The sequence below is a fragment of the Ctenopharyngodon idella genome, chromosome 7 (genome assembly GCF_019924925.1).
Source record: "Ctenopharyngodon idella isolate HZGC_01 chromosome 7, HZGC01, whole genome shotgun sequence".
NCBI classification, from domain to species: domain Eukaryota; kingdom Metazoa; phylum Chordata; class Actinopteri; order Cypriniformes; family Xenocyprididae; genus Ctenopharyngodon; species Ctenopharyngodon idella.
The window spans coordinates 40014293-40035035 of NC_067226.1; the positions used below are offsets into that span (position 1 = coordinate 40014293).

At 44.5% G+C, this 20743-nt stretch overlaps 1 protein-coding gene and 1 pseudogene across 1 annotated transcript; both read left to right on the forward strand.

Annotated features, from left to right (window-relative positions):
• The first annotated feature begins 249 nt into the window (after positions 1 to 249).
• On the forward strand, positions 250 to 12370 carry LOC127515655 (mucin-5B). The gene is made up of 10 exons (XM_051899536.1): positions 250 to 783; positions 1069 to 1179; positions 1284 to 1463; positions 1635 to 1874; positions 1956 to 2112; positions 2775 to 2903; positions 10897 to 11047; positions 11129 to 11172; positions 11264 to 11464; positions 12348 to 12370. Exons 1-10 carry the CDS (start codon positions 553 to 555, stop codon positions 12368 to 12370), a joined length of 1467 nt encoding a protein of 488 aa, XP_051755496.1. The 5' UTR covers positions 250 to 552.
• On the forward strand, positions 2180 to 2297 carry LOC127516848 (uncharacterized; annotated as a pseudogene).
• Positions 12371 to 20743: the final 8373 nt, after the last annotated feature.

Consider the following 20743-nt stretch of genomic DNA (forward strand, 5'->3'; position numbering starts at 1 on the left):
GGGTAATTTCATAGCTATCCTAATTACACACAATTAAATGTATATGTATTTAAACACATGTATGCTTTTCTGCATAACTTTACAAAGCTGCAGTTTGATTGGAAAAAAATAGTAATTAAAAATATTCAGTTTCTTCTTGCGTGAAGAAAACACTTGACATGCATGCTCATTACAGACATTTATGTTTCTTTGGTAACCAAGTACACTAACCTCTGATTTTTTTTTTTTTTTGTTACCTGGCCTTTTGCACATCAATTATGCATTGTAAAAATCTCTCACAGTTCTCCAATAATAATTAAAAAAAATATATCATACCTGTTGCACAACTTTAAAATTTGCATTGTTGATACTCATTTTACCCTTTCATTCTCTTATACACTTATGCATCTATATACTGTGTTTTCTCTAAATCCTCTTATCTTATGAGTTTTTTTTTTTTTTTTTCAAGCTTGTCTATTTCGTATTTGCACAGTCTGCTTAACCTGAGGGTTAGGTTTAGGGGTGAACCTTTATGGTAATGTTTTACCTACAAAGTGAAGTTTAAAATCACAAATGATAAGTCAGATCATACACATTCATACAAAATCACCAACTTGTATAATACTAATTAATACTTATATCAACACTTATATCTGTATGTGCAGTACCTGTATGGATAGGAAATGGCAATGTACCACAGACCTATGCCATGGAACCTGCACAGTTTATGGAGACGGCCATTACATTACATTTGATGGGAAAAGATACACTTTTGATGGAGACTGCGAATACACACTAATCAGAGTAAGTACAGAATAAATCTATACAAGATACAATACACTTTGATTTCATTTGCTTACGTAAAATTCTGCCGACAAATGTTTTATGATAACATTATAAAAATAATGATAATAATAATGAGACTAAATATAGCTACAATTGAGCTGTTGGTGCCACTATAGAAATTGAATGACATACCCCAAGTTTATTCCAGCGATTTTTCTAATGTTATTAATAAAAAATAACTGTAAGAAAAAAGATAATCAGTTTTAATATAAATGCAGAGACAAATTTGTGTGATTTATACAGGATTATTGTGGTCATGCCAATGCCAGTGGTACTTTCAGCGTTCTCACCGAAAACGTACCATGTGGAACTACTGGCACCACTTGTTCTAAGGCTGTCAGAGTCCTCCTTGGGGTGAGAGTCCTTTTTGTTTATATATATATATATATATATATATATATATATATGCATATATGAACAGATCACATGTGGCTGATAAATGTATTTCACTCTTTTAGAACAAGGAGTTCAAATTGACAGATGGAGGTTATCAGATTCTTCATAGAGATGAGGGAGTGGACATTCCTTATCAAATTTGGATAAGAGGAATTTACATGGTCATTGAGGCAAATAATGGTCTAATTGTCATGTGGGACCAAAGGACAAATATGTTTATCAAACTCAGTCCAAACTTTAAGGTGAGAAATAAATATAGAGTCATTGACTGAATAACTGCCTCAGAGACTACAGTACAAAAATATATGCCTCAGAGAATACAGTTTATTGTTTACATTTAGTTGTCTTGAAAGGCTGTTGGATGTTTGTTATATTTTGATATGTTAGTTAATATGCATCTTGTTATATCACAGGGTACTGTTTGTGGTCTTTGCGGGAACTATGATGGGAACGCAGACAATGACTTCATGTTGAGAAGTCAGAAGGTGGTAATTAAACCCTTGGACTTTGGAAATGATTGGAAAGAGTCCTCTAGCTGTCCTGTTGCTATGGAAATTAGAAATCCCTGCTCAAACAATCCCTACAGGGAATTATGGGCTCAGAAAGAATGTAGTATCATTAAAAGTCAAGTTTTTACAACATGTCATTCTCAAGTAAGTTAACACAGCACAGTGATCATGTACAATACCCTGTTGTTCTTGTATAAATAATCAAATTTCATTTGTCCTATTAAGGTGGATCCCAGTCATTTTTATGATGCTTGTGTGAGAGACTCATGTGCTTGTGATAGCGGTGGGGATCGTGACTGTTTATGCGCTGCTATAGCAGCCTATGCACAAGCCTGTAATGAGGCTGGAACCTGTGTTGCCTGGAGAACACCTAAAATATGCCGTGAGTCACTGATCATTTTCTCAGCTTAATTTGATTCACTAAAAAAACAATTACTTAAAAAAAGGTATCCAGCAGCCATATCACCCTGTAGCCCATGACTGGTTGCCCACTGAAGTTAAGCAGGGTTGAGCCTGGTTAGTACCAGAATGGGAGACCTGCTGGGAAAAACCAGGTTGCTGCTGGAAGAGGTGTTAGTGAGGCCAGCAGGAGGTGCTCACCCTGTGGTCTGTGTGGTCATGGACACTATACTGTAACAGGCACCATCGTTTGGATGAGATGTTAAACCAGGTCCTGGCTCTCTGTGTTCATTTAAAAGTCCCATGCCACCTCTTGTAAAAGAGTAGGGGTGTAAACCCAGTGTCCTGGCCAAATTCCCTTCATTGGCCTTAAATCAATCATGGCCACCTACTGTTAATTAGCATGCTTTCAATTGGCTCTATCACTCTCTCTCCTCTCCACCTAGCTGGTGTGTGGTGAGCGCACTGACATCATTGTTCTGTGGCTGCTGCCGCATCATTCAAGTGGATCCTGCACACTGGTGGTGGTTGAGGAGAGATCTCCTGATACAATTGTAAAGCACTTTGGGTGTACAGTACTAAAATATGCTATATAAATGCCTCATTCATAAAAGAGACCAGCACAAAATCATTTTTTTCTTACAGCATTGTTCTGTGATTATTACAACCCTTTGGATGAATGCGAGTGGCATTACAAACCTTGCGGAGCTCCCTGTATGCAGACCTGCAGAAATCCAACTGGGCAGTGCTCAAGTCAGATACTTGCACTTGAAGGTAATTTTTTTTCATAGATGAAAACAACAAAAACACTTTTTTAATCCCAAAATGGTATGTTGTGGTTCAAACAGATATTTGTGGATATTGTTGTGTAGGGCTGGAATGTCACGAATAACATTTTCTCTAAATGATTATATTGGTCAAAAGAATTCACAATAATAATATTACTCTGATTCTAATAGCTATTGAAATTTTAAGGAACAACAAAAAGAACACTATCAGTCAAATTCATTTTTGCTCACGATGGTTGCGTGAAACAGATCCAATAAAGAGAGATGCGTGACACAGAATGATGATGGAACACAAGATTAAATAAACCAAAAAATGTGAGAACACACTACACAACTTCCATAAACTTCAACAACGAACACAGAACTGAGGAAACAGAGGGCTTAAATACACTGTGAATGGTAATCAAAGAAACAGGGAACAAGTGTGCACTAATCAGAAACCATAGTAACAAATGAATGAGAACTCAACCAAAAACGGTGACAAAGAAAACAACAACCTAAAAACAAAACAGAACATGACAACAAAACTATTAAACTAAACAAGACATGATACAAAAACTAAACATGACTTGGCTGTGACATAACACACCTCCCCCGGAAAGCGCATCCTTGTGCTTTAAAAGGACAACAGAAGAAGGAGGGAGTAGCCAGAGGATGACCCAGGGCAGAGTCAGGACAAATGCCCATGGTGGAACTGATGGAGGTAGGAGCCTGGATGGAATCAGGAGCCCGACTGATAGAGGTGAATTTGTGATAGGAGGAGACCCAGGTGAAACCGAGACAAAGACACAGGGACTGAGGTGGAGACGTAAGCCTGGCAGTCTGAGGTGGAGTCGGTGCAACTGAGGACCATGGCGAAACCAGAGGGAGGGTGGAGAACGGCAGAGCCAGAGGGGTGGATGGTTGAGGAGAAGACAGAGATCTGGAAGTCAGAAGCAGAGCCATAGTGACTATAGACCAAGGTTGAGCCAGAGGGGAGCCCAGCGGAGCCTGAGGGATGACAGACCTTTGTGGAGCCGAGGGAGCATTGAGCCAAGGTGGAGCTGATGGGTCGGAGAGCCAAGGTGCAACCAATGGGTCGGAGGGCCAAGGTGGAGTCTGGGGCTTGGAGGCTTGAGGTGGAGCTGAGGGATCCTTAGCCCAATGCAGAGCTGATGACTGGGAAACTCAAGGTGGAGCCAAACAGCAGGGCAGAACTACTGAAGGAGGAGCTGAAGGGAGACAGTGGAGACAAGACCAAGGAACTGGATGGCTTTGGCAGAGAAGGAGGGATAGGTAGTCTGAATCAAGTCTGGAGCCTTTTGTCACGAGTCGAGCCTCAAGTAATTAAAAAAAAAAATAAAATAAATAAAATAAATTCTCATACTCAAATCCTATTTTTTATCCAAGTTATCTTATATAGGCAAAATAATATGATATTTCTATCATCTGTTTTGTTTATAATAAAGGTCCTAAGATGTAAGGGGTAATGTTCATCCAGCTTGTTACTTAAAAATCCATTATAAATGTAAAAAAACAATCATTCTGGCAACACAAGTAGTCATTTTCACTACAGTTGCTAAGTGGACACAAGAGTCACGGTTTGTTATACAGCAAGAGTCACTAACTCGAGTTCCCATCTCTGTGAAGGCGACTTGGGACGGGGCTGAATCAGCAGCAACGAAGACGACTTGGGACTGGGCTGAACCAGCAGAGAAAAAGGAGACTTGGGACTGGGCTAAACCAGCAAAGATGAAGATGACTTGGGACTAGATGGGACCAGCTGCAAGACTGGAGACCTTGAAACATTTCATCATACAGCTCATCAAATAATACTTTGGTGACCCAGCTCATTGAATGGCCCTCAGTGACTGGAGTGTGGGCGGGGCTCCAATCCATGTTGATGAACTCCAATAAAATCCTCTCTGTGACGGACGCTGTTGCCGGCTCACGCACCTATTCAGACTCTGTGATGGGCTCGGGCTCAGGGATGAAATTGGCCTCTGGCAAACGCTCTGGCTCTTGCTTCATGGCGGACTCTGCAGTCTGCGGTGGGCTCTGGCATCCGGTCCATTTCGAATATGGCTGAAGGCTCTGAGTCTGTGGTGGAGTTGGGGCTGGCAATGTCCACATCAACGGGCAGACAGTGAACGTTGAGTCACACTGAGCCAGCACCTACTCCACATAGGCAGCGAACAACATGACAATGTGTAGCCACCACACTAGACTACTGTCTTATGAGGCAGCAGCAGAAATGTAGGAGGCTGGTATCAAAACGTGTCTCTAGTATATTGTCATTTTTTATACTCGTCTGGCACTTTGCAACAACACAACCTTGTTTCTGCAGCGCCTATCAGCATGTTTCTGACATTTACGTTTTATATACGTGACGTGAGAAAATCACATAAACCAAGAAAAATACAATCAGAGTGGTCAGACTGAAACAGATTTCCAGAAATGCAATTTGAATAGGATTCAAATTTTTTTTTTCCTGATTTGGACTGACAGTCTGAAAATAGCCTATGAAGTCCCTTGTGTTGTCCTTGAGGCAGTGATCCCCCCGCTCGAGCAAAAAGTGAACTGCAGGAATATCCGTACCCATTTCTTTCTCTTTTGCTGCTTTAATATTCTCTAGGTTCATCGAGAACAAAATACACAACTTACATAAACTCAACAACCAACAAAGAACAAAGGAGACTGAGGGCTTAAATACACTGAGAATGGTAATCAAAAAAACAATGCACTAATCATAAACCATAGTAACAAATGAATGAGAATTCAGGCAAAGAAAATGACAAAAAAACCATGACCTTGAAACAAAAAAAAACATGCCAATGAAACTATTAAACTAAACAAGACATGGCATATGATGGACGACAACTAGCATTAAGGTGAAATACTGTCATCTACTATTTTGGTGTGTCATAGAGATACTGGTGCTGGACTATTTATGATATTAAAATTTGTTTAGTATTACATTTATATCAATATTTCCTTTTTCAAACATCGCAGTTAACATCAATACCAGTATATTACAACACCCTTACTGTAGTGTTTTTTTTAAGTATATATTTTTTTGAGCCTTTTTAGTGCAAAGTATGGTAAAACAGATTTACAGCAAGTATCCATCACCCCCTATAGCTTCAGATAGAAAAAAGAAAGAAGATAAAATGATGAGTGAGTCAACAAGAGCAGCCCAAAGGCCAGTTGGGAAATCAGGGTTATCATGGAGAGGAGTTAACAGAGAAAGAGGATTACCATAACCTTCCAGTTTGCTAATATGTCGCCAGGTATTCAACATATTCTTTAAAAAAATATAATATAATATATCTTTGGTCAAAGCCGAAACTTTAGCAGGAAAGGTATACAGTAATTTAAGCAGAGAAAACCCATTCAGGAACGTAGCTTCACATCCAATCCAAGTGGATTCCAGTCATTTATGAACTAAGAGAAATCTAGACTGAGTGGCCAAAAAATAAAATAGGAAAGATGGTGTTGCTTACCCACCAGATTTAATAGGGAGGCACAAAAAACAAAAAACAAACAAACAAACAAACAAAAAAAACCCTGTAACATAGTCTAGGTCTTTTTTAGCCCAAATGAATAAAATTATAGAACTATTTAATTTAGCTGACTTTTTTTTCCTGTGTAAGAATATTCAGCTTAATGAGATGAATAAAGGGCCAATAAAGATTGGGGCAGGCCAGACCACATATTAAGACTATGTTTCACCGACTGTGAAAAGGGGAACAAAATTTAGACTAATATCTAAGTCTGATATTTGAGGGGACACTTTTAAGGGGCTGTTTACATGATGCCTTTTTTCAGCTAAAAATGGAAAACGTTTTATGCGTTTTGGCTGTTCATTTACACGACAATGGCGATTTGAGGTTCTGAAAACGCAAACTTTTGAGAATGGTTTTCAAAGTGCAAGATACTGATCCAAACCAGTCACGTTTTTAACTTAGAATGCTCATCAGGCAATAAATGGGATTCTTGTAACAGGGAAATATGGACTCATTCCTTCTTTACAAAACCAAATACACAGTACAACTAGAAAGAGCCATGAACCGAACAAAGGGGCCAGCCTTGGTCTATTACACCCATGTTGGGTTTCAGCTGGCTTCCCTAGAGATGAAGAGAAAGTGCAGGACCAACTCTAAAACATTTTACTATATACAGAAAGGCTGTCACTTCTTTGTGATCTTCAAAGGACCTCTCCTGTCTGTCCTTCCTGATCCTGAGAATTGCTGGATACAACATGGCAAAGGCAATTCCCTTCTCCTTGAGCTGCTGTTTGACCTCATCACTGCTGCAGAAAAATCCTCAAACAGCATGATAGGGGCTCTATTTTAAGTCAGGGCACGTGTTTTTCTTGCAGATTGCATGCTAAAGAACTTGCAACTTTGTCTTTGAAATTTGGAAATTTTATGATAACAACACAGGGCTGCTGACCCGGCAGAGGATGGCGAGTGAGGGCACGATGACAGCAATCTAGTTTAACAGTCCCACCTTTGAAGCTGACTTGCAGGAGCTCTGGCAGCCAAGATTTAAAAAAGGCGGCCAGATTACTACCCTTGTTGCCTTCTAGAAGACTGATAACACGTACATTGCAGGGTCAGCTTCTATTCTCTACGTCAGTGGTTCCTAAACTTTTTAGAGTGGAGTACCCCCTGAGGCATTTACCATCCTTCTGCGCACCCCCTCTCTTCCACTTAGATTGTACATTTTCCATTAAGGGACAATTTTTGCCCCTTAAATTGACTTTCTAGTGCATTTTTTTTATCTTTATGAATACCTTTACAAAATTAATAATGCTTTAAATAAAAAAAATTCAATAGAGAAATTGCTAAAAACGTGAAAGTGATTATTTTAAATACTAAAACCGCCAGTAGATGGCGGTAAGTCACTTCTTAATGCGTGAGTCATCGAGTCATTTGTTCAGCGAAGCAAGTGGCTGTATTTATGAATGAAACAGTGAATCATGACTTTCACAAACGATTCGTTCAAAGCCGCAGATTCGTTCTCGAAACACCGCTGTGTTGTAATTCTGCTGTTGCTTTCGTTGCAAAATAGAGCAAATACTGACAATGCTGTGAAGAACATCACTTAATATTACCCTTTTGTTTGTTGAACTGTTGTGTGGATATTTGGATTTGCATTCTTGCTCGTATAATATTATCAAAATTAAAAACAAGAACTCACAAAAGGTAAGCTATGTTTTGTATCAAGAGTACGGTGTACATTTTAGGACTTCCTCACACCTCAGTCATACAACAAAAAGGCGTCATGCCTCAGACTAAAAGGCTTCTGTCATCGGACAAAACGACATCGCGCCTCAGACTGAAAGTTTTCAGGTCTCAGGAAAAACGACGTCAGTCTTTTTCTTTACTGTTACTTTTTCCAAATTTATGTAAGATGTGTGTGCGTGCATGTTAATTATGTAGAATCTATCTGTTGATGGTATTCATGTAGGCTATTTATAAGAAAAGAAAAGAACAGAAAAGAACATGCCGATTTTCACATTGGTCTGCAGAAAAACAGCAACGGGCTGAATGAAAATGTAAAATGTGACTCTTCCATCCAGATATTGGTATTCTGTTTTTATTGTTATTTTTATTTTTTATGCATTCCATTTTTATTCTTATGTATTTGTTTCCTTTTTATGTAAAGCACTTTGAATTACCATTGTGTATGAAATGTGCTAAATAAAATTGCCTTGCCTTGCCTAATCGACTCTCTGACAGTAGGTGGCGCTGGAACAGAAGAAATAAAGCCGTTTCCCTGGTAACCTCTGTACACAAAGCAGCTGCGCTTATAACAACGCATTCAAATAGCTCGAAAGATTTTTTACCTCTCTTGAGCCATGGTTTTGCTACACTATAGTTTATGGTATTTGTAGTACAATTATTGTTATACAAATAGTAGCCTATCAATCCGACAAAAAAAAAAAAAAAAATAGTTACACACTTTTAACCATGGTTAATTTTCGTATGTGTTCACAATAGTTTGCAATGCAAACTATTTGCAATATGTTATTTTGCTAACTTTTTATACATGCAAATAAAACTAGTGAATATTACAAATTTACAAAATAATCTCAGTGGGATATGTTTTATACAACTTAGTGTAACATTTAACAGAAAACTGCATGCACGTGACATCACATTGAGGCGGGGCAATTCTCTTCTTTCTAAGTCCGTTTCGTCTGATGCCTTTATGTATGATGCCTTTTAGTCTGAGGCCGTTTCGTCTGATGCCTTTTGGTCTGAGGCTGTTTCGTTCGATGCCTATTTGTATGAGACCTGACACCTGACGTCGTTTTTCCTGAGACCTGAAGCCTTTCGGTCTGAGGCGCGATGCCGTTTTGTCCAGTGACTGAAGCCTTTTAGTCTGAGGCATGAAGCCTTTTCGTTGTATGACTGAGGTGTGAGGAAGTCCTAAAATGTACACTGTACAAGAGTTTGAATCTTAAATTGATCTTTATGCACTTTTTTGCCAGGCTATTTGTTCTTCATGCTAGTAAGTGCTAAATCTGCAGATACATTGTCTAGAACAGCAGTAATGTAGCGTGATTTACTAAGACAGCAGACTCTGCACGCAACCTATATGCACCCATATGCGCGCTGCTTATGTGGAAATGGACACTGTCAGATTTGACCGCAAAAGATGTGGTATTTTGATTGGATGTCATGTAGTTACGGCATTGTCCCTGTTAGAAAATACATGATCGGTTTTAATGTTATTTTAAGGTAGGGAAGAATTAAATGAATGGCAAAATTCTGCAGTTTGTTTGCTATAGACTGTCACCTCACGTATACCCAGGGGTACGTGTACCCCAGTTTGGGAACCACTGCTCTACGTCATTAATTTTTTTTCCCAAAGCAGCCTCCAACTTATCCTCCACTTAAGTAAGCTTCGCACTGTACGAAGCCATGGCATCCTTGTCGTCCGAGACCCAGCCCTCCATCTCAGCAATTTTCATTTCCAGCACTTCTATTTTCGAAGAACAGGCATCGAGCTTCAGTAAGACCGGGTCGATCTTTTTGTTGAAGGAAGTTTCAACACCTTCAAGCACCTCATCTGATATTCTTTCCACCAAACTGTCAATCTCAGCCCAGCTCAGACCTGAGGCGATCTATTCTCTGCCGATTTAGAAGATTTCGCCGAAAGGGTGAGCTTCTTTTGAGTACTAGGCATACTCCGGTATCTTTCCAAAATATCTTCCAGCCATTCAGCTGTTGTATGTCTTAGTCAAAGTCCTAAAAACTTCAACGAGCTGCAAGAGACCAAACGTCATGCTGCTACTCTGCCATCAACGTCACGTGACGCCCCCCCCCCCCATGTAGTGTTTTAATAGAACTGCACAGATGAACTTATATTTGTTTAACTATATTTATTAGAGACAGTTCTCAATAAAGATATATAATTCTGTATCATTTATGTAAACATTTCTGTTTCCCTTTGGTTTCATTTTTTTACCTGTACTATAACATAGCTTGTCTACCCCCATAATAAGCTAATGCATGTTTTAGCTTGTATAACCGTACAGGCAAGAATACAATTGTTGATTTCATCTTGATTCTTTTGTTTGAACAAACAGTTTATGTGTACTTTGTGTCTTCCACAAAAAATGCCACCCCCTTGCCCATCAATCTTTTGCTTCATCAGTATTGTCCTGCTAGCTAGAAATACTCATCTGTTTTTTTTTTTTTAATTCATTTTTTAAAATACAGAATGTCACTTTTAAATACCAAGAAGATGAAGCATAATAGGTAGCCTGATTTTAGAAAATTGCTATTTTGGAGGGCTTCTCAAACAGCAAAGTTTTAATTTGGGGCCCGATCAGCCTTACAGTGCCTCTACCTAGCAATCTATGTCACATAGATGTAACATAATTAATTCTGTGTTTTGTATATTTTGTTATTTCCTCCCCCTCCCCCCCACCCTCACCCTCACCCTCACCCCCACCCTCACCCCCACACACTTTTTTTTATAAGGTTGTTACCCTAAATGTCCCCCTGGACATCCTTACTTTGATGAAGATACAATGAAATGTGTTAAAAGCGAGCAATGTGGCTGCTATGATAAACAGGGGGAACGTTACGGCAATCAAGAGATAGTTCCTTCAGCAGAAAACTGTCAAATATGGTATGCTATCATTTCATGTCAAAAATTACAGCCTACTGTCATAAAATCTTATTTTAATTTTAAAATTGTTTATTCTTATAGCTATTGCGATTCCATGGACATCAAATGCAAATACAATTTAACAGGTAAGTAAAAGATATTTAAGCCTCTGGTTTCCTTCATCTTTACTTAGGCACTTAACTGATTGAGTAAATGTCCTTATTCCTAAATTTGCAGCTTGCACCTGTATATTCAAAGGGAAGAAATATCTGTATGGCGATACAATATATAATACTACAGATGGACTTGGCAGCTGCATGACAGCTGTCTGTAAAGAACATGGAATAATTCAAAAAGCTTCATACACTTGTCAAACATCACATCCAATAACAACCTATATTCCAACTACTATATTTGACTTCTCCAGTGAAACAACAGGTACTACTATCTTCTCAAGTACAAAAAATGTTTAGATTTTCATCTAGTTTTTTGTCTCTTTGAGTTAAAGCAAGTACTTCATAAGTTGATATTTTTGAAAGAGGGCAATGTGATATATTTTGTTGCCATTGAAAAAAGTTTGGAATTTCAGTTTACTTAACTTTCAGTTTACTTAACTACTTACTTTAACTAATTATTTAGAAAAAAAATAATAATAATATTTTGTCAGAATTTGCCTGCATATTCAAAATTGGATGACTGATTGGTGCAGTTAATAACTTGTTGATAGTTTGGTGTGTAATGAGTATGAAATGGTTCCTTACAATGTACTGTACAGTTCCCATTCAGTCGGTCACTTTCGACATACGTCGGACAGACCGATGAATAGGAATCTCGCCAGAGAGACCAATCTACTTTGAGTGTAACTAAAATGAGCCAATGCACATTGGCATGCAATCATTTGCAGCAGCTGCTGTGCCACGCAGTGTGGGTACTTTATGAGCAGCTGGTGCAATGCATTCTTTAGCTTTTCACTTCGGAGCTGTGCGGTTCATTCATGTTTTCTGCTCTCTACAAAGTGGTGTTTCTAAAAGAGTCAGCGCTTCAGGAAGAAGTTTCTCTTCAGTGTTGGCGGACAGCGCGGCAGCGGGGTTGATCTCCTTCTCTTTTCCTTTTTTGTATCCTTTATTTTTTGCCTTCTTTTGAGCAAAAGGCTGTCTTTACAGCGCCTAAAAGGCTGTTCTCACGGCTGGTACGGTGCGCTTCTGAGTGCTAAAAAGCCATTTTTACTGCCGGTAAGAAAGCACCTTCAAAGAGAAGGAAGCACACGACAGGCTGCACATTTCTGTCTGTGTTGCTGTGATCGTTCCCCTGTGTTCTTCAGCACTTAAAAAGAGCAAGTCCTGAAAGAAAATACACAAGTAGAGCTTGTGTCTTTTCAAAGATGACATTCAGATGATTTGTGTGTTTCTGGATGCGGTCGTTACCTGGCGCCGAGGGATGGTCACGAGCGCTGTATCACATGTCTGGGCGTCAAGCACGCTGAGGCAGCGTTCGTGGATGAGTCATGCACCCACTGCGGGAAGATGACCATCTCGGAGTTGTGGTCAAGACTTCAGAAAAGGGGCGGAGTCCCGGTGCCGCTGCCTCGTTCCAATCCTCCTCAGAGGGTTGCTTCGGGCAGTGGTACCGGTGACCTGAGGATCACAATGAGCGCACTTCCTTCGGGGAACTAGGAACCCTCACTCCTCCTGCACTCCACAGCCAGTAGAGCTGCCGAGGGACAGTGCTGGGCCATCTCAAAGGTGTGCACCAGCCGTATCCTTCGGAGCTCTCCCCGATGACTGGATGTCAATCGCTGCGTCGGAGGGTGAGCCAGACTTCTCTGGAGAGCTGCGTTGCTGCCTTCAGGGATGGTAGCGTTGCCCGAGTCAGATCCGGAGATGATGGCTATGCTTTCCCAGGCCGGCAGTAGGGTCGGGCTCGTGTGGAACCCTCCACTGTGTCCCGAGCCCTCACAGACGATTGGTATCTCGGGCCACCCACCCCGGTTCCTGTCTTCCCGGAGGTGCATGATGAGCTCACTGGTTCATTTACTGCCCAAAACCGCTCCAGAGGCTCTTCCTCCCTCACCACCCTTGATGGCGGGCCGGCTAAGGGTTACATGCACATCCCCCCTGTGGAGCGGGCCGTTGCTATGCAATTGTGCCCTAACTCCACTTGGCGGGGGGAGTCGTGTCTCCCTTCCTGGGCCTGTAAGCACTCGTTGGATCTTACCGGCAAGGCTTACCAGGCCTGTGGGGAAGCCGCCTCTGCCTTACACGCTATGGCATTGTTGCAGGTTCATCAGGCCAAGGCACCGAAGGACCTGCACGAGGGTGGTCACGAGCCACAAGTTCTTAAGGAACTTCGTGCCACAACGGACCTCGTGCTTCGTGCGACGAAGATCACAGCGCGGTCAGTGGATCATGCATGTCCATGCTGGTGGTCCAGAAACACCATCTCTGGCTGTGTCTGGCTGACATGAAGGATACCGACAAAGTCAGGTTCCTTAATTCCCTCGTGTCCCAGACCAGCCTCTTCGGGTACGCGGTCGAGAACTTTGCCCAGCAGTTCTCAGCTGTACAGAAGCAGTCTGAGGCCGCCCCTGCACCACAGCAGCAGCCTCCATCCAAGCAGCGCCATGAAGCCGGTCGCCCAGCCCATCCAGGCCCCCGCCAAGAAGGGCGGCAAGACCAAAGGCAAGAGGCCCTAGGACGGGCGACCCACAGATGGAAGGGACTGCTCTTTGGGAGATGGTGACAGCACCACTCCCTCCCCTGGAGGAGGACCGGGTGGTAAATCCTTTGTTTGTTTTTCTTTCTGTTCCACCACTGGTCAAGCTGCTGGCGGTACCCAAATTTTCAATAAAAGAGCAGTTTCCTTCATCTCTGGGTCTGAAGAGGGCTCAGAGAGCAGTGGGAGGAAACCTCTCCACTCTCATCCCCCTCTTCTATCGCCAGCGGGCAGCAGTGCGTGGTTCAAGAAGGCAACCAAAGCCTCTTCTGCGCCCTCTGTCCAACCGTGGAACCAGGTAGGTGTTGCACAGCACACTCAGACCCCGCTACGGGCCGCTTCACAAAGAGAGCCTCCCAAGCCGCGTCCCTGCGTTCCACCTCGCTGCCCCACTGCGGATACGCCTACGGTCCCCTTGGTTCCGCTTGTACAGTCTCTGCAAGCCTGGCTAGCGCTCCCCAGTCTATCTCGCTGGCTCATTCGGACCATCAGGCTCGGCTACGCGATTCAATTTGCCTGGCGTCCCCCCAGGTTCAGAGGCATCCACTTCACTTCAGTGAAAGCAGTCAATGCCTATGTCTTGCATGTGGAGATCACGGTCCTACTGATCCTACTGGCGAAGGACGCGATAGAGCCGGCCCCTCCAGCCGATGTGAGATCAGGGTTCTACAGCCCCTACTTCATTGTACCCAAGAAAAGCAGATTGGTTTTGCAGCGATCGACCTGAAGGACGCATACTTTTATGTCTCGATTCCCCTTGACACAGGCCATTCCTGCGCTTTGCGTTCGAGGGTCGGGCATATCAGTACAAGGTTCGGCCCTTCGGGCTGGTCCTATCTTCCCGCGTCTTCATGAAAGTCAAGGAGGGAGCCCTTGTTCCCATACGAGAACATGGCAGTCGTATCCTTAACTATCCTGACGACTGGCTAGCTCAGTCTCGGGATCAGTTATGCAAACACAGGGACCTGGTGCTCAGTCACCTCAGCCAGTTGGGCCTTCGGATCAACTGGGAAAAGACCAAACTCTCCCCTGTGCAGAGGATCTATTTTCTCAGTATGGAGTTGGATTCGGTTGAACAGACAGCACGTCTCACAGAGGAACGTGCTCAGTCGGTGTTGAACTGCCTGAATACGTTCAATGGCAGGACGGCAGTCCCACTGAAATTTCTTCAGAGGTTCCTGGGTCATATGGCAGCCGCAGCGGCAGTAATCATACTCAGTTAGCTTCATACAATACCGCTTCAGCACTGGTTTCATGGCCGAGTCCCGAGATGGGCGTGGCAACACAGCACACATCGACTGGCAGTCACTCCAGAATGCCGCCAAGCAATCAGCCCGTGGTTGGACCCCTTGTTTCTTTGGGCAAGAGTGCCCCTAGAGCAGGTGTCCCAGCATGCTGTTGTGTTCATAGATGCCTCTGCCACTGACTGGGGTGCCACGTACAATGGGCATGCAGTGTCAGGGGTGTGGACAGGCCCCCAACTGCATTGGCACATCGAGTTGCTAGCAGTACGTCCCAGGTGGTCCAGCTGATTTGTAGAGAGTTCGGGGAGGCTCAGGTAGACCTGTTTGCCTCTCCAGGAACCTCTCACTGCCAGCTGTTTTACTCTCTGTCCGAGGGGACACTCAGCACAGATGCACCGGCACACGGCTGGCCCTGAGGCCTACGCAAATATGCGTTTTCCCCAGTGAGCCTACTTGCACAGACCTTGTGCAAAGTCAGGGAGGACGTGGAACAGGTCCTGTTGTGCCCTATTGGCCCAACCGGACCTGGTTCCCGGAACTCATGCTCCTCGCGACAGCCCCTCCCTGGTGCATTCCTCTGAGGAGAGACCTTCTTTCTCAGAGATGGGGCACTCATTGGCACCCGCGTCCAGACCATGTCTGGTCCCTGGATGGGACACGGAGGTTCTAGGTGACTTAATCCCTGAGTTACTTAACACCATCACTTCGGCACGTGCACCGTCTACGAGACGTGCTTACGCCTTGAAGTGAAACCTGTTCCAGAAGACCCCTGGAAATGTTCCATCGGAGTCGTGCTTTCCTTCTTGCAGCAAGGGTTGGAGCTTAGGCTGTCTCCCTCCACCCTCAAAATTTATGCTGCCGCAATATCTGCATATCACGACCACATAGATGGCAAGTCTGTGGGTAAGCATGACCTACTCATCAGGCTTAAATCCTTAAATCCTCCTCATCGTCAGGCTTTAAATCCACTAAATCCTCCTCGTCCTCCCTCCGTAACCTCTTGGGACCTTGCTCTGGTGCTTCCAGCACTTCAGAATGCTCCCTTCGGGCCCTTGCAGTCAGCACACTTAAAGATTCTGTCTATGAAGACTTTGCTGCTGGTTGCATTGGCCTCTATGAATAGGGAAGGGGACCTGCAGGCATTTTCGGTCAAAAAATCGTGCCTAGAGTGCAGAAGGGAAAGGCTGTCTCCAAGCAGAGGATGGCCCACAAGCACAAGGCGTGCCCTGCCCGCTCAGGTTGCATGCCCACTCTACAAGAGGTGTTGCATCCTGGGCGCTGGCTTGTGGCACCTCGCTGACAGATATTTGTAGAACTGCGGGCCGGGGCAACACCTAACATGTTCGCTAGATTCTACAGCCTTCGTGTTGAGCAAGTCTCCTCCTGTGTTCTCACCTCAACCAGTCAGAGACACAGAGAGGCCCCGGCTTAGTGTCTGCTTGCTGCCCTTCATGCGCTTATTGCTCTAGAGAGTCCCTAAAAGGCAGACCCTATTGAGTCCTCCACCACCCTTGGCAGCCGGACGTGGCGGAGCATCTGGTGCCAGGCCTATACTCCTTTGCATCCTTAAGAACCGGATTTAGGCTGGGTACCATATGTGTATTCCACGGTTGCTCCTAAATGAAGCCTGTGTCTTTCCCTTTGGGAGAACCCAACTCTTACCAGGTTGGAGTCACCCCAGTACTTCCATATGTAGTACGGTCCTACGGGTTAGTCCACGTGTACTTCTCCATATAACTACTTCAGGGAAGAATGTGGCTTCTGCAGCGTTCCTTTCCCAGTCGGTGGGCACGCTTTCCCAGTGTTATCCAATATTCTCAATGTATGGGTTATCACGGAATGGCAGTGGTCAATCTCTGTGTAAGCCCTGTCCCATCATCATGTAGGTAAGAGGGAGTAGGAGGCTTACACAGGGCACTGGAAGGGGGCAGCAACTGTGGCGCTTTGGTAGGGATTCTGTACGTCAAACGTGACCGACTGAATGGAAACGTCTCGGTTACAAAGGTAACCCTCGTTCCCTGAAGGAGGGAACGGAGACGTATGTCCTGTCACCACAGTCACTGTACCCCGCTGCACTGCCAGTTCATCTGCTCGGCTCCTCAGCGAAAACGTCTCGGGTTACGTTTGTAACCCTGGTTCCCTGAATAGGGAACGAGATGCTGCGTCGAACGCATTGGGATCACCTCTGCGTGATTACGTCTTGAAGCACTTGTGAAATCGAACCAATAGGGTGACGGGATGTCAGAGCGGGTGATGTCACGGACCAGGAAACTATAAAGCACTCCTGAGAACAAAGAACACCAGCTTCTGATTTGGCTGAAGCAAGACGCTCACAGGCGTGCAGGGAGTATGGCTAAGCGACGCAACGCCTCGTTCCCTATTCAGGGAACCAGGGTTACAAACGTAACCCGAGACGTTCCCTTTCATGGGAACATCGACGCTGCGTCGAAAGCATTGGGAACCCTATCCCAACTATGCCATAGTACCAAGTGCCTGTCTGTTATCTTCAAGACGGGAGCACCGAGGACCCCAGAGTGGAGCCCAAATCAAGGTTATAAAACCTAATGAAGGTATGCTGAGAAGACCACCCAGCCGCATCACATATCTCATTGAGGGGAACCCCTGAGATCAAAGCCTTTTAGGCAGCCATACCCCTAGTAGAGTGTGCCCGGACAGCCAAAGGTGAAGGCTGCCCGGATGACTCATAAGCAAGAGAGATGGCCTCGACCACCCACTTGCTCATTCTACCTGATCTGGATTAGTAAAAGGAGGACAAAAGGCCTGCAGTACAATCGGTCCTGGGACATTGGTGGGGACCTTGGGTATATAACCAAGTCTAGGATGAAGGAAAACCCTGAACATACCAGGCGCAAATTCCAAACATGAGGGGGCAACTAAAAGTGCTTGAAGATCTCCAATTCTTTTGAGAGATGAAATTGCCAACAGGAAGACAATTTTAAGAGAGAGGAATCTCCCAGACACCTCTTCTAATGGTTCAAAGGGAGCCTCAGCTAACCCTTCGAACACAATAGCCAAGTTCCAGGCCGGAGTTTTGTACGCACAGAAGGCCTCAGCCTCTGGGTTCCACAGAGAAAGCGTATAAATAGGGGGTCTCTTCCCACAGAAAAGTCCCCCACCGGAAGTAGCCGGAAATAGCCGCTATATAAACCTTAAAGGTAGAAGGAGATAAACCATCCAAGATTTATACTTGGAGAAATTGCAGCACAAAACTGATAGAGGAGTGGAACGGGTCCAGCTGACGTTGTCTACAGCAAGTAGAAAACAACTTCCATTTGTATGCGTATAGCTTTCTCGTGGAAGGAGCTCTGGAGTGGAGTATGGTCTCGACAACCTCAGTTGGGAGACCGGATTCTATGAGCCTAGCCCCCTCAGAGGCCAGGCCCAGAGTTTCCACAACTCCAGGCGGGGGTGAATTGTCATGCCGCCCGCTTGAGACAGAAGGTCCTGTCTGATGGGGATCTCCATGGGGGAGCCGTCTAGAAGAGACACTAGGCCTGCAAATCAAACTCGGGTCGGCCGGAATGGGGCCATCAGTATGAGATGGACCCTGTCCCGGCGAACCCACTCCAGAACTCCTAGGAGCAGAGCGATCGGGGAAAAAAGTGTACAGACGTAACCTCAGCCACGTCTGCACCATGGCATCCAACCCCAGAGGGGCTGGATGAGTCAGAGAGAACCACAGTGGGCAAAGAGATGTTTCTTTCAAAGCAAATAGGTCAACTTCTGCACAACCGAAGTTTTTCCAAATGAGCTCCACCACCTCGGACCAACATGTGATGGCCCCTAAGGTCTGGGAGGAAGTATTTGAGAGCTCGAAATACCGCCATCATTTCCAGCCAATTTATGTGCCAGGAAAGTAGATGGTCCTCCCAAAGACCCTGAGCTGAGCGACCACTCATGATCGCCCCCCAGCCTGTGAGGGAAGCATCCGTCGTTAGCATTAAGCGTCGACAAGGAGCCCCCAACACAGGTCCTTGGGACAGGAACCAAGGCTTCTTCCACATGACTAAGGCATGAAGGCATTGCCGCGTGACCTTGATCATGCGAAAAGGATTTCCCCTTGGAGAAAATCCCTTGGTCCTGAGCCACCACTGTAAGGGTCTCATGTGCAGCAGGCCAAAAGGTATCACATTGGACGCAGCTGCCATCTGACCCAACAGTCTCTGAACTGTTTTACAGTGCGTGACTGGCCTAATTTCACCCCATTCATGGCTGAGAGAATGGAATTCACCAGAGCAGGAGACAGACGTGCCTGCATCGTGATGGAATCCCAGACTACCCCTAGATAGTTGGTAGTTTAAGCTGGAAGAAGCACACTCTTCTTGGCATTAAGTCTCAGCCCTAACCTTCTCATGTAAGACAAAACAACATCTCGATGTTGGACTGCCATGTGATCAAACTGAGCTAAAAATCAACCAATCGTTGATATAATTCAACACGCAAATGCTCTGGAGTCTCAGAGGAGCCAGAGCTGCATCCACGCATTTTGTGAAGGTGCGGGGTGAAAGAGCTAGGCAGAAAGGAAGAACCCTGTATTGATAAGCTTCGCCCCCGAAAGCAAATCTGAGGAACCTCCTGTGCTGAGGATAGATGGATACATGAAAGTACCCTCCAACCCTCTTTGGAACAAAGTACAGGCTGTAGAACCCTGACAGTTTGCTGGGAGGAGAAACCCTTTCTATAGCTCCTTTTTGCAAGAGCGTCAGAACTTCCTGTTCCAATACCAGAGACTGGGGTCCGCCACTATAGGGAAGACCCCGTTGAACTGGGGCGGGCAAGACCCGAATTCTGTAACCCTTTTCTATTGTGAGCAGTACCCATTGAGAAATATTTGGAAGAAGTTTCCATTCTACCAGAAATTCTACTAAGGGAGCCAGTCTCTCAAGACTGGTCTCTGGTGTTTTTTGAGCATTTGACTCGGTGCCCTGAAGCAGCGAACCGGCAGGGAACAACCAAATCAAATGTCGACCGGCCCTCCTCAGAGGGTCGGTGGAGACCGCTGCGCCCTGAAGCACACAAGGTGGCAGGGTTGGCAGAACGGCCCCCTGAGGGCACCGAGGAGGGGCGGATACCATGTAGTGTGGTAAAGGACCCTCTTCGGAGGGGGCTACCCTCGAATGTCCCACGCCACTGGCGTCAGGACCTCTTCGAAGCCTTCTTGGTGATAATAACAGTCCGCAGATCTGTCTTACCCCACAAAGACTTCAGCTTTGTCGCCTGTCCCCGTCCCCAAGCTTTCTGCGGGGGAGCATGGGTGGCGACACTTTTTCTTTGGATGAACGGTCAGAGCAGTGCCCTGAAATGGCAAACCGGCAGGAAACATCTGAACTGACCACTCTACGACCCTCCTCTTCTTGGAGGATCACTGGAAACCGCTGCGCCCTGAAGCACATGAGGTGGCAGGGTTGGCAGACCGGCCTCCTTTCTTTTCTTTTAAATTCCTCGGAATTTAATGTATTCAATATTTTATTTAATCCTCAAATTAAATGCAGCCAGAAACAAACAGTCAAGAATGGCTGAATGACAGGCTGAATATATTAGAATATAACGGTCTGAACTGCTGTTTTTTGCTCGCCATTATAGTGTCTTTTATATACAAATATATATATATATATATATATATATATATATATATATTTATGTGGTGTAACACTGATACTCTTGTTTTCAAACTAAAGAGATCGTTTCTGTATATGTAATTGACAGACAACACCAAATAAGACACACGATAACACAGAAC